Below are 16,819 nucleotides of genomic sequence, written 5' to 3' on the forward strand. Positions count from 1 at the left end.
TAATATACTCGTATTATTTTTAATAAATATCGTATTATTTTTTTTTAAGAGAACTTCACCTACTATGGTATTTTAAGTGTCTCAACCAAAAAGAGAGATAGATATAATTCTTCAAAGTTCAAAACTAATAACATTAAAATGTATATAGGTACAATATTTAAAAAAACTAACAAATCTTACCTAAAAAATATAGTTAGAGATATCTTTTGTGTAAAATAATAAAAACAAAATAATATATTTTGCTTATCATGTTTATTTAAAAATAATAAGAGTACATTTATTTTTGAAGGTTTAATTATTCCGCTAATCCCTATAATTTCATCAAACTTTTAATTAGGTTCCTATATTTTTTTCTTTTTAATTGAGTTTCTATATCATATCAAATTTTATAACTAAGTTCCTGCTATTACAAAAATATTGGAATCAACTGAATATTCTGTTAAACAAAATATAATATTTATTCAAGTGTTAGTCATATTCGTTTTATTTAATATAATATTCTGTTAATTCCAATGTTTTATCACTGCAGGAATTTAATTACAAAATCTAATATGGTATAGGAACCCAATTGAAAAGAAAAAAATAAAGAATCTTAATTAAAAATTCGATAAAACTACAGATATTGACAGAATAATTAAACTATTTTTTAATTTAAAATTAAGATTTTGAATAGTATATTTTTAAAAACAGAATAAATATAATTAATTATATAACTACAATAATATGACTACGTTTATTTTTATTAAATTAAATTAAATTGTTAATTTAAACTATATCTATTTAATTTTAAAATTAAAAATTTTAAATTAAGTGAATAAAATTATATTAATTAAAAAATAATAATATAGCAATAAGATCAACATTGTATCATAGTGAGAGCAAGTTTGCCGAACCATAGGCAAATTTTATGTCAGTAGCTAAGTTTGTCAATCTGGACGAACTATCACCGATCTTTAGGTGATCTTTATAAAGCTAAAAAAAAGGTAAATCCTGAAATAGTATTCATGGTAAGCTACTCATGAATAAAGTCTCTTGGTTTAAAATTTAGATTGTGAAGTCTAAAAATAGCAACTATAGCATGCTTGCATGGCAAACTTAAACAATCATAATATATGCATAAGCAAAATTAACAGTTTAGCAAACTACCATTTCAATCCATGCATAATGATTTTTAATTACAAAACCTTAATTTTTTACCTGTTAGTTGTCATGCATTACAAGTGCATGCTTTCTCTTTAAGGTTGACACCAACTTTGTAATTCTTCCTTTGAACCTCAAATATGACTTTATCATCATCATCTGTCCATTTAGCATTTCATTTATTACTTTCTAGTTTAATAATCTAATCTAGCTTCTGCTGTTGAACTGGAGCTGACTTTTTAATATAATTTAACTTTTTTTATAGAAGGTCATCTTTTTCATAACATAACACCTTAGGTCTTCACACATAGTTAAAATGAACTTGCTTCAATAATCCACAATCTTCACATTCCATAACATTTGGCCTTGCTGTTGTTGTAGACCCAACATTCTATCCATCTATAACATATGGTTGAGCTAAAATATGTTTTTTAGTCCTGCCTACATATCTCTTTGCTGTCTTTTTTTTTCTGAGTACTAAGGTAGCGTTTGGTGGAGAGACTGAGACAGAAAGACTGAGACTGAGAGACAGAGACTAGGGGACAAAAATTGAAATAAATCTCAGTATTCTGTTTGGTACAAAATGGGAGACAGAAATTGAAACAAGAATGAAACTCTAATTTAATTTGCACAAAAGATAAAATTGGAATTAATTAATTGAAATGAGGGTATTTTAGGTATAAAATGTTATTAAAGTTTCAGTCTCTATCGCTGAAAATTTTAGTCCCCTGTGTCCCCACTTTTTGGAGGTACTGAAATATTGAAATTTTGGAGACAGAGACAGAAATTTTAGTACCAGTCTCTGAACCAACAAATATGATACTAAATTTTGGTCTCTCAATCTCTGTCTCTGTACCTCAAAACAAACGCTAGCTAAGAGTGATTCACAGCCTCTTTTGTCTTGGCATTCTTTTTTTTTTTTTGGAGTGACATTTCTCTTATTTGTAGAAATATTCATCTCTTTTTTAGTCAAATTTTTCTGCTTTATTGTTAATCTCTTCTTTTTTGGAGTCAAAATCTCACGATTGTAAATCATGTTGCTTGTATGCGAAGTTTGTATTCGTAGGTTTTGATGAATGACAAACCAACAAACGACATGAAAAGACAAACCAACAAACAACTTAAATGAACAAGCATGAAGAGTTGAAAGCAAACACAACAACAACAAGAAACTCAAGTCCACAACATTTGAAGACAAGTATAGAGTCTTAGGACTTAGGTAACTTCTTGTTAAGAACCAATTGCTAAATCTCTCAACACACACTCACAAAATGTTTTGATGCACATCTTGCAATTCGATGCTAGCCAAAAGGTTTAAAAACTTGTTTTCAAAGGTACAAAAGCATAGGAATTGACTCCAACAAGTTTGAAATCAATCCCAAGCATTTTGAAGTGATTTTAAGCCATTCTTTGAGGTTTGCATCGATGCACACTCATCTTGCATCGATGCAAAGCATGCAACGACTTGTTGCATCGATGCAAAGATGTTTGCATCGATGCAACCAAGCTGAAAATTCAAATTTCAGCATCAAAGACACATTTGCATCGATGCAAAGTGTTATGCATCGATGCAAATAATTCAAAAACATAAAAAACGGCTAGTTTTGACATAAATGCTCCATCCCATTAATTCCCCAACGTTTCTAAGGTTTGGGGAATCTATAAATGGATGGATTGAAGCCTTATTTCATAAGTTTTGATTTTAGAAAACTATCTTGTTCATATTCTTTCATCCTACACATTTTTAAGTGATATAATACACATTTTGAGAGAGTAATATCAATTGGTTCAATAGTGCTAAACTTGTAATCACACACTCTTCTAGAGAGCACTCATTTCATCTCAACAATTCTTTGAGAATTGTTTTCTTGTACACCTTGTAAATTGGAGTGTGATCTCCAAGGTTGAGTCAAGAGTTATAAACACTATAGTCGGTGAGGATACCAAAGAGGTATACTAAGTACTCAAGGCAAATCTTAGAGAAGGTATCTCTAAGTGGAGTGGGTTAGTATACGAGTGGTGATCATATACCGTGAGGTGTTAGAAACTAAGGACTCGGATTGTAAAAGGTTTTGCGCGAGCACCTTGAAGCTTGGCAATAGTGGAACTTCTCAATTGCGATTGAGAAAGAAAGTGGACGTAGGACAAGGATTGTGCCGAACCACTCTAAATAGCGTTTGCTTCTCTCCAAACTCATCTCTTCAATAATATTGTCTTTTACTTTTGAGCAAATAAATTGTGATCGAAAAGTAGCTTCGTAAGTACTTAAGGAGTGGCTTAAGTCCGATTGGTGAAAAGCTTGATCAATTTATTTGAGTTGGTGTCTATTGGAAAGTAAAAGCTCCTTATAAATGCTTAGCAATTGAGTTAAGCTCTTGGAAAAATACTAGTACAATAACACTTTTGTATATTGTCTTTAAATTTCGCAAAAAGATTCATTGTTGTTGTATTACTCAATTCACCCCCCCTCTTGAGTAATTGTGCATAGGTTCTACAAGTGGTATCAGAGCTTAACCCTTTGAAAGACTTAACCGTTTAAGGGAAAAGATCATGGCAAGCACAGGCTTTAACAACAACAACACTAGCGAAGGTAACTCAACCGCTAGACCTCCTCTTTTTAGCGGAACAAATTACTCTTATTGGAAAAATAAGATGAGAATTTGGATCCGTTCTCAAGATGTGAGAATTTGGAAAGTAATTGAGAATGGAAATCACATTCCAACAAAGACAACAAGCGCTAAAGAAGAAGGAGTCTCCGTCTTAAAGCAAGTTCCGAAAGGAGAAGATGAATATAGTGACGATGATTGGAAGAAAGTGGCAATGAATGATAAAGCCATCAACTTCATTCATTGTGCACTTAACGAGCATGATTATATGAAGATCTCTACATGTGAAACCGCTAAAGAGATTTGGGATAAACTCCAAATCACTTACGAAGGAACCGACCACGTTAAAGAATCAAAGGTATTTATGTTGGTTCATGAATGGGAAAATTTTAAAATGAAAGATGAAGAGAGCATTGAAGAAGCTCTTGAAAGACTCTCCAAGATCTTCAACAATCTAAGCATGCTTGGCACAAAATACAATGATAAACAAATTGTAACCAAGGTGCTTACAAGCCTTACACCAAAATGGAACTCCAAAGTGAACGCCATTGTGGAAGGAAGGCTCTATGATCAACTTACATTTGATCAACTGCGAGGAAATCTTCTCACCTATGAAATGACTATGCTAAATAGACAAAAAGGTGAAGAAAGCAAGAAGAAAAGTCTCGCCCTTAAAACAACATCACTGCAAGAAGAGAGTGATGATAATGAAGAAGAAGGAGATGAAGAATTTGTACTCTTATTAAAAAGATTCAATAAGTTTGCAATGAAGAAAAACTTCAAGAGCAAAACAAAGGTACCAAAATGCTATGAGTGTGGAGAAGTTGGACACATCAAACCCAATTGTCCAAAACTTCAAAAGGAGGACAAAAACAAGAAATTTAAGAAGAAGGAGAAAGCATACATATCATGGGAGAACGAGGATGAATCTGACTCCGATGACAACGAGGTTGCAAATCTTTGCTTAATGGCAAGCGAAGAAAAGGTTAGTGATGACAACCCCACTTCTTTTAATTTACAAGATGAATATGATGCCTTACTTGAGGTGTACACAAAACTTACCCAAGATTATTCTCTCCTAAAGAAAAAGAATATGGAACTTTTAAAACAAAATGAGATGTTGAAAAACGAGAATATCAATCTTGGAAAAGATAAGTGTAGCACAAGTAGTGATCCATACAAATCTTGTAAAATGCATGAAAATGAAATTACAAATCTTAAGAACACTTTAGCTAAGTTCAATGAATCTTCAAAGAACTTAGATAAAATGTTGAAAAACCAAAAGCATGTTCATAATAAGGAAGGTTTGGGTTTTGAAAAAGGAAAATTTGAAAATGCTAAAACTCCTATTAGGCAACCGCAAGCCCAAAAGGTAAGCATGCCTAAAAGGAATGAAGCCTTTAAACATCCTTCTCAACATGCTTCATTTAGAAATTATAATCACAATGTATATAGATCAAAAGATGTTGCATTTAGGAAACAACCTAGGCAACCATTTAGAAATATGCATAGGATGCATAATCCAAATGTCATATGTCATTATTGTAATAAAGTAGGTCATATAGCACCCGTATGCTTTACTAGAATTAAACATATAAACTTTCGTAGTCAAGATACGAGATGGGCACCTTACGGGCATTATGCTCATACTAACCATCAAGGACCCAAATTCACTTGGGTACCTAAAACCAAATTTTAATTATTTTGTAGGTACGTGTTGGAGCTAAGAATACAAATTGGTATGTTGATAGTGGATGCTCCAAACACATGACCGGCGATGAATCAAAGTTCACCGCAATAGAGCCTACAAACGGAGGAAACGTGATCTATGGAGACAACAACACCGGCAAAGTAATTGGCGTTGGAAAAGTTTATGAGTTGATGAATGAGTGATTAATCTTGAGGTAGATTGAAGAATTTGAAGATTATAAACAATGGAGGATCAACAAATTGAAGCTTATAATGGTTTAAGTGAGTATATACATGTTGAAACTCAAAGGATTGAAGAAAGAACCACCAAAGGATGAAAATTTGGTGATTTTGGGCAAAATGATGCATGCTGCATCGATGCAACCAAGCTTTGCATCGATACAAAGCACACGACGTGCTATGTGCATCGATGCAAAGACCATTGCATCGATGCAAACACGACCAAATTACACAAAAACAAGTGAATTTGGCATTTTTGAGCAACAAAACCCCATTTTTGAGCAAAGTCACTTTTCATTACTTTATGCTTATTTGATTATATGAATTGTTAAACTAACTCCTAGTAAGTTAAGGATTTCTATTATGGTTTAAATACTTTGATATTTCCTTCATAATTTTGTTTAATGATTAATGCTTGTATGCTTGTTTGGTGAATAACTCAAAATAGGCTTGGTACCCCTATTTTAAGTTAATATGCATGTCTTGATATATTTTAGGGGGAATTATGCATGCTTATTATATATAAAAAGAGGAAATCAAATTCTTTTTGAAAGGGGGAATATCTCATCCTTGAGATTAATAGAGAAATTAAACTTAAAAAAAAAATTCATTGTTTTATGCATGCTTCTATGACACATTTTAAACTCCCTTCTTTTTGATAATGTCAAAAGGGGGAAGAAAAGTTTGAGGATATTTGAAGTTTTGAACTTTTGAAAAAGGAAGAGAAGTTTGAAGATTTGAAAAGAAGAAATAAGTTTGCAAAACAATGATTTCAAAAAGACTTCCGCTAAGCAAAAACTTTGATATCTAAATCGTTTTCTTTGATAAACGCCCTTTAAAAGAACAAATGCACATATTTAGGGGGAACTCCTGCAAAATTTTTTTTGTGAAGTCTTCTCCAAAGCTTTCTATAAAACAAAGTGCATTATTGTTACTTTCAAAATCATTTATAAATACATATCCTCAAAATTGGTTTGTCATTATCAAAAAGGGGGAAATTGTAAATTATGTTGCTTGTATGCGAAGTTTGTATTCGTAGGTTTTGATGAATGACAAACCAACAAACGACATGAAAAGACAAACCAACAAACAACTTGAATGAACAAGCATGAAGAGTTGAAAGCAAACACAACAACAACAAGAAACTCAAGTCCACAACATTTGAAGACAAGTATAGAGTCTTAGGACTTAGGTAACTTCTTGTTAAGAACCAATTGCTAAATCTCTCAACACACACTCACAAAATGTTTTGATGCACATCTTGCAATTCGATGCTAGCCAAAAGGTTTAAAAACTTGTTTTCAAAGGTACAAAAGCATAGGAATTGACTCCAACAAGTTTGAAATCAATCCCAAGCATTTTGAAGTGATTTTAAGCCATTCTTTGAGGTTTGCATCGATGCACACTCATCTTGCATCGATGCAAAGCATGCAACGACTTGTTGCATCGATGCAAAGATGTTTGCATCGATGCAACCAAGCTGAAAATTCAAATTTCAGCATCAAAGACACATTTGCATCGATGCAAAGTGTTATGCATCGATGCAAATAATTCAAAAACATAAAAAACGGCTAGTTTTGACATAAATGCTCCATCCCATTAATTTCCCAACGTTTCTAAGGTTTGGGGAATCTATAAATGGATGGATTGAAGCCTTATTTCATAAGTTTTGATTTTAGAAAACTATCTTGTTCATATTCTTTCATCCTACACATTTTTGAGTGATATAATACACATTTTGAGAGAGTAATATCAATTGGTTCAATAGTGCTAAACTTGTAATCACACACTCTTCTAGAGAGCACTCATTTCATCTCAACAATTCTTTGAGAATTGTTTTCTTGTACACCTTGTAAATTGGAGTGTGATCTCCAAGGTTGAGTCAAGAGTTATAAACACTATAGTCGGTGAGGATACCAAAGAGGTATACTAAGTACTCAAGGCAAATCTTAGAGAAGGTATCTCTAAGTGGAGTGGGTTAGTATACGAGTGGTGATCATATACCGTGAGGTGTTAGAAACTAAGGACTCGGATTGTAAAAGGTTTTGCGCGAGCACCTTGAAGCTTGGCAATAGTGGAACTTCTCAATTGCGATTGAGAAAGAAAGTGGACGTAGGACAAGGATTGTGCCGAACCACTCTAAATAGCGTTTGCTTCTCTCCAAACTCATCTCTTCAATAATATTGTCTTTTACTTTTGAGCAAATAAATTGTGATCGAAAAGTAGCTTCGTAAGTACTTAAGGAGTGGCTTAAGTCCGATTGGTGAAAAGCTTGATCAATTTATTTGAGTTGGTGTCTATTAAAAAGTAAAAGCTCCTTATAAATGCTTAGCAATTGAGTTAAGCTCTTGGAAAAATACTAGTACAATAACACTTTTGTATATTGTCTTTAAATTTCGCAAAAAGATTCATTGTTGTTGTATTACTCAATTCACCCCCCCTCTTGAGTAATTGTGCATAGGTTCTACAACGATTACTACTACTATTATCAGATTCAAACGTAAGTGGAGGAGATTTGTAAGTTTCATTTTCTACACTCTCATAACCATCATCAATAGATGAGTTAATATCTCTTTTCAAATCAGTAGCAGCCTCCAACAACTCAGGATTATTTTCATCATGATCACAACATACATACAGTTCATCAGTCTTTATGTTAGCCATTTTATTATCACACATCTTATTAATATCTTTGTCTCCTTTGAGAATATGGAGTCGAGACTCAATATCCCCTACAATGGAGTCTAGCCAATATATCTCCTTGTGAGTTTGGTAACTTAAGCCCTTAAGCATTTTCACTAAATCTTTGAAATTCATAAAGTCTATATCCAACTTAGGAAACCTGTGAACCTGATCATCGATATAGTTGAGCATACCATTTTTATCTCTTTCAAACCATCCTCCACAGTGAAACACAGACACAATTTCGTAAGTTATCTGTAGCAAACGTAACAGTAAATTAAATTAAACTCTAACAAAAATAATTTTTAATTAACGCATAATACCTCACTCAACACTAATTAGAAATTGTTAACTTATTTTCATTACTTAATTTCTTTACTAAATCCTAAAATAAAAAAATATTTGTAGTCCTAACAACCAGACAAATCACTAACTCCAAATTGCATATAATGAAACTATAAAAGAGGACCACCTAGCAAGACCACACTCATAGGATCACAATCAAACATAGAAAAATGATAGAAAACAAAACAAATAATCTACCTCGTGTTCCTTGTATAGCCCGTCACCACAATGTCACAATGACGTCAGCTCTTCGCCATCACTGTACTGTCATGTTGTCATTCGCCCTCCGTCATGGTGTCCCTTCCTGGATAATTTCTGGTGCGAAAGAGGGTGTTGACTTAGGATTTTCTGTAATTGTTAATGTGACGAAGGGAAAAGAATTGAAGATTCTTCCTATATAACGTCGTTGGTGTGAAATGCAACGTTTTAGCCTCTTTAAAACGTTGGTATTTTGCTTACTATACCAGGGGTCGATTTGTCCCAAACAAATTATCCAGTGACATGTAGGAATGTTCTGTTACACATAGGAATGTTATCGGATACGTAAGATTGTATCCGCCTCCAATTGACAAAGACTTTAACAGAAAGGTTTGAATGTCTGATGAAAGTGATGGATAGGAATTGCGATGGGATTATGCTTTCGTTAAGGGGCGGAAATGAGTTTTGTGAAATTGTCAGGGGCCGGGGTGAGGTTTTACTCAAATAAAAAATTCACAACATAATCGCGGAATAATTTCAAATAATTTAAAGCAATATCGAATTCAAGTAAAAGACATCGATTATGTTATGTGTACATTAAAATCAGCTACCGACGTCAGCTCCCAATATAAAATACATATTAAAGTATAAATATACATTGAAAATAAATTAATCACATATATATTTATATACAAATATATTGGTGACTGATTTTAATGATTAATTTTAGTGTACGAATAAAAATTTCAAAAAAACATATAAATAATTGTAAGCCAGCATGAATTGTTGTTTAATTTTAATTTTTTATAATTAAGGAAGAATAGGAGAAAATGGAATAACGAGCTTTATGTAATTTAAAAAAAAAATGTAAAACTCTAGATTTACAGCTTAAAAAGAAAAAATCTTTCTAAGAAACTGTTTTAAATGCATATTAAAATGTGAAAACAATCATTTTTTAAAGTTTAGCATACTAATTAAAAGATAATAACATAATATATGTTTTAGTATGTATAATAAGAATGAATTTTTATATAATGGGATCAATTAAATATAAATAATTAAACTTAAACCTCAAAATACTTAAGCTAATTAATTTTTACAATTAAAAAAAATACTATAATCAAATTTACTACGAAATCCTAGTACTTAATTAAAGTAATTATAGGAAAACGTCAACCAATTATTCTAATAAAGTAACAAGAAGTAACAACAAGGTAAGTGTTACAGTTTTTAAAAGGTAATTATTATTTAAATATTAAAATTGATATCTAACACAAAAGAAAAATAACTTATTTTTTATATTATTTAATAAGTGATAATAAATATCTTTAAAAAATATCTTTTTATTTAAAATTATTTTCTGATATTTCTTTTAAAGGCCAAACTCTTTTAAATTAAAAAATAATAAAATAATATTTTAACTATTTTTAAATAAAATAATAAAATTTATAAAAACAATAAAAATATAAACTAAAAAATCATTAAAATATTATTTTACTATTTTACCAATTTATTTGACTTTCATTCTTCTCGACATTTTAATTAGGACTTAGAAGAGATCACATGAGTTTTTTACTTTTTATTTTAAGAAAACGGTGAAAAAAATAATTCAGTATATATTAAAATCAGTTACTAAAATTAATCATTAAAAAAGAATATTAAATTTAAAAGAGATTAAACAACACAAATAATATTCACGAGAAATCGAAAAAATACCTTATATTATGAATTTACGATCAAGCGAGATCATAGAAAAATAGGCATGGCAATTTTTTTTGGTAGGGCGGGTATCCGCGAGGATTTACTCGCCGAAAAACAAGTTTGGGGACCATTTTTTCCACGCGGGGACAAAGGATGGGGACCCATACATCCCTGCCCCGTGGGGACCCGTATAATCCCGTTGCAAAAAATTACTTAAATGCCCTTCATATATATTAGTTTGTTTCTCTTTGACCTTTGTAACCTTAAGCCGCCTGACTCCCTCTCAGTCTCACTCACCGATTCACTTCCTCTCTTCTTCGAAGAACCTCAACCTCTCCAGTCCACATTTCCTCCATCGTCTGCTGCCCTCTAAACCTCTTTACCGTCACGATCTTCCTTCTCATTGCTTCTTTATCTCACCCTCAAGGTCATCGCAGGAATCGTCAGTTCATCGCGCACCGCCTAAAACGCCCCTGCCAAGGAGAACATCGTCACCATCTTCACGAGAGTGTCGCCATCTTCACGGGAGGGTTGCCGTCTTCACGAGAGCGTTCCTTTCTCTGTCGCAGCAGTGAGCATCGCCATCGCAGCACTGAGCATCAAAGTTCATCTTCTTCCGATTTTATTCTTCTATTCTATTTCTCCGTGTTCAGTGATCTTCTTCCTTAAAAAAATTTTCATTAGTTTCTACGTCATTATAAAATTCATAGATTCTGTTTTGGTTTATAGGTTCAATTTTACACTCCCTTTTGGAGAAAATGGACAGTGATGAAAAAGATAATCAATTCCTAAAGGAATGCATTCTTGCTGTTGATGATAATCGAACATGTCTTATGGTATTGAAGATTTTGCTCCAAAAATGGCACTATTAGTGTTCAGCTTCTTTCGATCCAATTCTTCTATATTACCAACTTTTATTTTGCTGAATTCTTTTTTATGTTATTATTTTTTATATATATAAACATAATATATACTGGTACTAGCTAGATTATTGTTCGATGTAAGTTAATTTAATTTGAATCTATATGTTATTACTTATTTTGTTGTTTGGTTTTTCATGTAACAAATTTTATCATAAGTTTTTGTTTGATGTGCATAATCTTTCAATTTCAAGTTTGTGCTTATTTGATGTTTTTATTGATGAAGCAAAGCAAATTCTCATATAAGATAAGAAAGATCTGCTTATTATTCAATTAATTAAATTGGTTTTGGTAGTGAAATTTTTTTCAATTTTTGATTTTTGTAAAAATCCGCAGAGATCCGCAGAGACCCCGAACCCCGGCGGATACGGGAATGGGACGGGGACGGGGACAGGTTATGGAGGCGAGGGTGGAGGGCGGGGGACATGTCCCCGCCCCCATGGGGACACGTTGCCATTCCTATAGAAAAATAACGAGTAAATGCCTAAAATGGTCTTTGAATTTTAATTCTTTATTCAATTTAATCCTTGACTTTTTAAAATCACCAATTAAATCTCTGAAATTCGAAAAAGTGCATCTCCGTTAGTCCCTTACAGAAGTACCACCAAAACGTTGATGATGTGGCATTCCAGCTGTATGCTGGTGTGTACCAAAGTTGAATTTGATTCAAATTGGTACCTGAAATTGCTTAATAATATCCAAATTAATCCATTTTCAATTATAAAATCCTAATTTCCAAATTATTGTCTTCTCTTCTTCGATCTCTCTGCTGTCTTCTTCTCTTCTTTGTCCTCTCCGCTATCTTCTAGTTCATATTCATCCTGAACTACAAGATCAGTACACTTACCTAAAACCTATTTTAATTACAAGTTAATGTGGTTGGATTAATTTTAAGTTCAACACAAATTTAAATTATATGTATCCTTGCAGATTCATCCATTAACCTAAAATATATTTTCCACTTTTAAGAAGGTAACCATTGTCATCATCTTCAAGGTCTTAACATCACTTTCTAAGTTTGTCATTTTTCAATTGAATTCATGCAAAAATTTTTGTGAAATGGCTGTTGCACAAACTGGTTCTTCACCTCCATCAACTCAACAGAAAAAATTATAATAGATTCCATATTGCAAAGTAAAAAACGTTGGTGAATCCAAACTCAAAGTGAAACTATGTTAACATTTTTTTTAAAGTCATAACCTTACCTCCCCTGTTGCACATTCTTTTGCTGCAATAAGGTCTCCCTACAGAGCTGTTCCTACTTGAGCTACTTTGGCTTTTCTCCCCACCACCCATCATCACTGATGCAAACGAGAAAACAAGATGAACTAGAAGATATTGGAGAGGTCGAAGAAGAGAAGAAGATAGCGGAAAGGTCGAAGAAGAGATGAAGACAGCAAAGACATCGAAGAAGAGAAGACAATAATTTGGGGATTAGGATTTTATAATTGAAAATGGACTAATTTGAATATTATTAAGCACTTTTAGGTACCAATTTAAATCAAATTCAACTTTGATACACATCAGCATACAGCTGAAATACCACATCATCAACGTTTTGACGGCACTTCTGCAAGAGACTAACGAAGATGCACTTTTTCGAATTTTAGGAATTTAATTGGTCATTTTAAAAAGTCAAAAACTAAATTAAATAGCGATTTGAAATTCAGGAACCATTTTGAACATTTACTCAAAAAATAACAAAATACACAAAAAAATATTAAATTGCATCTCAAAGAAAAATCTAAATCAAGAATTCTTAACAGAGACAATAAGTCATATCAAATGAAAATATTAATATATTAGTACACTTAAAAATTTTTTATTATTTAATTTAAATTTTTTTTAAATATATCGATACACTAATATTTTAATTATTTTTAATTATTGATTTTAATTAAAAAATATTTATAATATATAATTAAAATTAATAGTTAAAATTTACTGAATTACAGTATACCAATATGCTTAAAAACTTTCTTTTAATTTTAATTTCTGTTTTTCTTAGACTCTTATTGAAATCTCTTACATCTATCCTTACCTCAAGTTTATTAATCATGGCTGACGAAAAGTTGTTATCCCCTTGAATTAACCAAGCAAAGAATCTAGATTAGCACCTCTTTGACGACAATCTACTTTGCAATATAATTTTCCAACACAAAAGCACATTTATTAATGAAAAGTAAATAAATAAAAATCTTAATAACGCTGAAAATTATATCAATAGACAAAATAGTTAGTAAGTAAATCAACATAAATAATATAACTAATTTCATTTCTATAATTAAATAAAAAATATTTAAATTAATATACTCTTAATATTATAAATAAATAATTAGTTTAAATATCAAATTTTTATTTTTAATCAAGTACTTTAATAAAAGAATATTATAAAAAACTTAACAAGTTCTTAAAAAAATAAAAACCTTAAAAGTTAAAAATGTAAGAGGGGAAAAACTTCAATAAAACCAGCTGGTTGTTTGTGGTGAACAGCTGTCGTCATTGTGTACGCAGCTATGACGCGGTATTACGTTGCTTGAAAAATATCATTCCACAAACCACTGCACCTTCCCCACGTTTTCCATCTCCCTCTTTCCTTCTTTTTCTTCTATAAAGCCTAACTTTTCCAACCTTCTTAACCTTCTTTGGATTCTCCATCTCAACAACCCTAATCTCTGAAAACCACCCCGTTCTCGAATTTTCCATCGTTAATTTTCTCAGCTTTCTTTCTCGATCTTCCCTTTCATTCAATTCCCTTCTTTAACTGCGATTCTCCCTTGAAAGATTGTCTCTCTCAATCTCAGATCTGCCCTCCAATCTAGGGTTTTCACATCTTCTCCCTTGTTAATCTGATTCTGTACAATTTCTAGGCTTCAAAGCATAGGGATTTTGCACAAAACTTCAATGTTTATGGAGTTTCTATGACCCTCTCTAACCCCATGCGTCGGATTCGTCTCCTTCACTCCTTCTCGGTCGTCTTCCTCTACTGGTTCTACGTTTTCTCATGAACTCACCCTCAGCACGTTGATAATCTCTCTCTGTTATTTAGTTTTAGCTAGCTGATCCCGATTTTTCTTAGTCTAAAAAACAAAGAACAGAAACCCTAATTCCCTTTTGACAAAACGCTAATTTCATCGATAAGAACCAGAAAGAAGACGACGTAAGAGAAGGAGTTGAAATGGCTTCAGTTTACCGCAATTCGAGCTCAGGATCGGAGGGCGGAGAGCCCGTGATGGACGAGAGGAAGAGGAAGAGGATGCTGTCGAACCGCGAATCGGCGCGGCGGTCGCGGATGAGGAAGCAAAAGCAGCTGGAGGATCTGACGGAGGAGGTGAAGCGGCTTGAGGCCTCAAACAAGCAGTTGATTGAGGCCATTAAGATGAAGGAGGAATCTTATGCAGAGATTGAATCCTCAAACGGCGTCATCAGGGCTCAGATCACGGAGCTTGGGGACAGGCTTAAGTTCCTCAATTCCATCCTCGAAATTGCTGAAGTCGTAAGCGGCGGTGAGCTCTCCGTTGATTTACCGGAGATTCTGGATCCTCTCATGAAGCCTTGGCAGATTCCTTACCCATTTCAGCCAATCATGGCTTCGGCAGACATGTTCCTGCATTGAAGTGTTACAGAATTATGTTGGTGTTTGGCAGAGAAGCTCCTGCTCGGATGTGTGGGTAGTTTAGTAATTTAGTTTGGGATTCTTGTGTCGCCATTGGGTGGTAGTTTTAAAATAAAAAGGGGGCTTCAGTTTGGGGTTGTGAAAGTGTGCGGAATGATGATGAGTGCCAATGTCATGTCTGTGAATTATATGTATCTGCTTGTGATGTTCTCTGGGTTCGGTTATATGCGATGTTCTGTTTCATTAAATGGCATTGTCTTGTTTTTTTATCTGTATTATCATTGTTAATTGGAAATGATGTTCTCTTCTTACGCTTTCTTTTTTCTTTATTCTTTATTCTTCATAAGTTTTTCTTCTATGTGAGTAAACTCTAGTTAGTTCTTCTTTTGGGATAACCAGACTATATTTGGGTGGAAAGAAAGAAATTGAAAGTTATAAAGAAAGAAATTGAAAGTTATAGAAAGTTATATTTGATTGGAAGAAAAGAAATTATAAAAGGATAATTTTATCTTTATATTATAAAATATATTAAAAATTAAATTTTTTTAATTAAACAATAAAAAATAATTATTTTTTATTTTTTTATTTTTCCTTCAAACAAACATAGTCTCAATGTTTCAAAAATATTCTTACCAGGGGAGCAATTTGTTTCGATAACAATAATTGTATGTTTTTTTGTTTTTTTGACAGAAGAAAACTTTTATTTAATTTTTTTTAAAAATAAAGTATTTTATTAATATAAAATAAAGGTATTTTCATAAAGAAGTACAAAAGAATTGAATAAATCCAATTCTATTTATTATCAACTGCCACCGAAAGATTAAAAGTTTAGAAAAGAGAATTAGCAGCATCCGTCCAAAAACACATTGATTTCTCGCTTTTCAAGTGTTTTAACACAGCGTCGCGTCGTTATGAAGAGGATTTTTTGTCTACCATCGAATTGAGCCGTTGTCCAAGATAAGACTCGTTGCCACCAATTAAAAAAGTCTTTTTCTCTTATCCATAGGTCAGTGGTTATTAAATTTAGGCTCCAAATGATTGAAGACAGAGGGCATTGGAACAAAGCATGAGAAATTGATTAAGCCTTCAACATACATCAAACGACATTTACATATTACAGAAAAAACATTAGATATAAAATTAAACAAAAAAATGGATAAGTTCTATGTTGAACTATTGTCTGAGGGAAGGCAAGAGAAATAGAGACTCGTTACAATTTTTTTTGTTTCTAAATCTACATTGGAAGTGTTGTATCGTAGAAATTTATTTTCTCTTCTTCTCAGAATCGGTATAAATGCTATCTGAAATTGTAAATGTTTACATAAATGAAAGGCCGTCGTTGTATCTTCATCTCGAACTTGCGAGCGAAAACATCACTAACACATCCAAAAAGGGGATCAATACACCACAAAAGGAGAAAGAAACACTAGAAAGGAGTTATTTAACTTAGATTTGGATCTAAGATCTAGATCTCTAGAAATAGAAAACAACAAAATGAACAAGCAACAAAGCAACAACAGAATAAACAGAGAGAAACAAAAAAAAGGATTGCGAAGAAAAGAAGAGAAGGCAGATGACAACAACAAAAAGACAGTGAAGAGTTGTGCCGACGAAAAGAAAGAAAAGAGAGGTGATGAGAATGTGGCTCGTGAGAGTGAGAGTGAGACACTGAGAAAGGAGAT

At 32.4% G+C, this 16,819-nt stretch overlaps 1 protein-coding gene across 1 annotated transcript; it reads left to right on the forward strand.

The window, feature by feature from the left end:
• Positions 1-13,861: 13,861 nt before the first annotated feature.
• Positions 13,862-15,446, forward strand: LOC112710539 (bZIP transcription factor 53). The gene has a single exon (XM_025762796.3). The coding sequence runs from the start codon at positions 14,700-14,702 to the stop codon at positions 15,135-15,137; it is 438 nt and encodes a 145-aa protein (XP_025618581.1). The 5' UTR covers positions 13,862-14,699; the 3' UTR covers positions 15,138-15,446.
• The last annotated feature ends 1,373 nt before the right edge of the window (positions 15,447-16,819 follow it).

This window comes from Arachis hypogaea, chromosome 9, assembly GCF_003086295.3.
Source record: "Arachis hypogaea cultivar Tifrunner chromosome 9, arahy.Tifrunner.gnm2.J5K5, whole genome shotgun sequence".
NCBI lineage: Eukaryota > Viridiplantae > Streptophyta > Magnoliopsida > Fabales > Fabaceae > Arachis > Arachis hypogaea.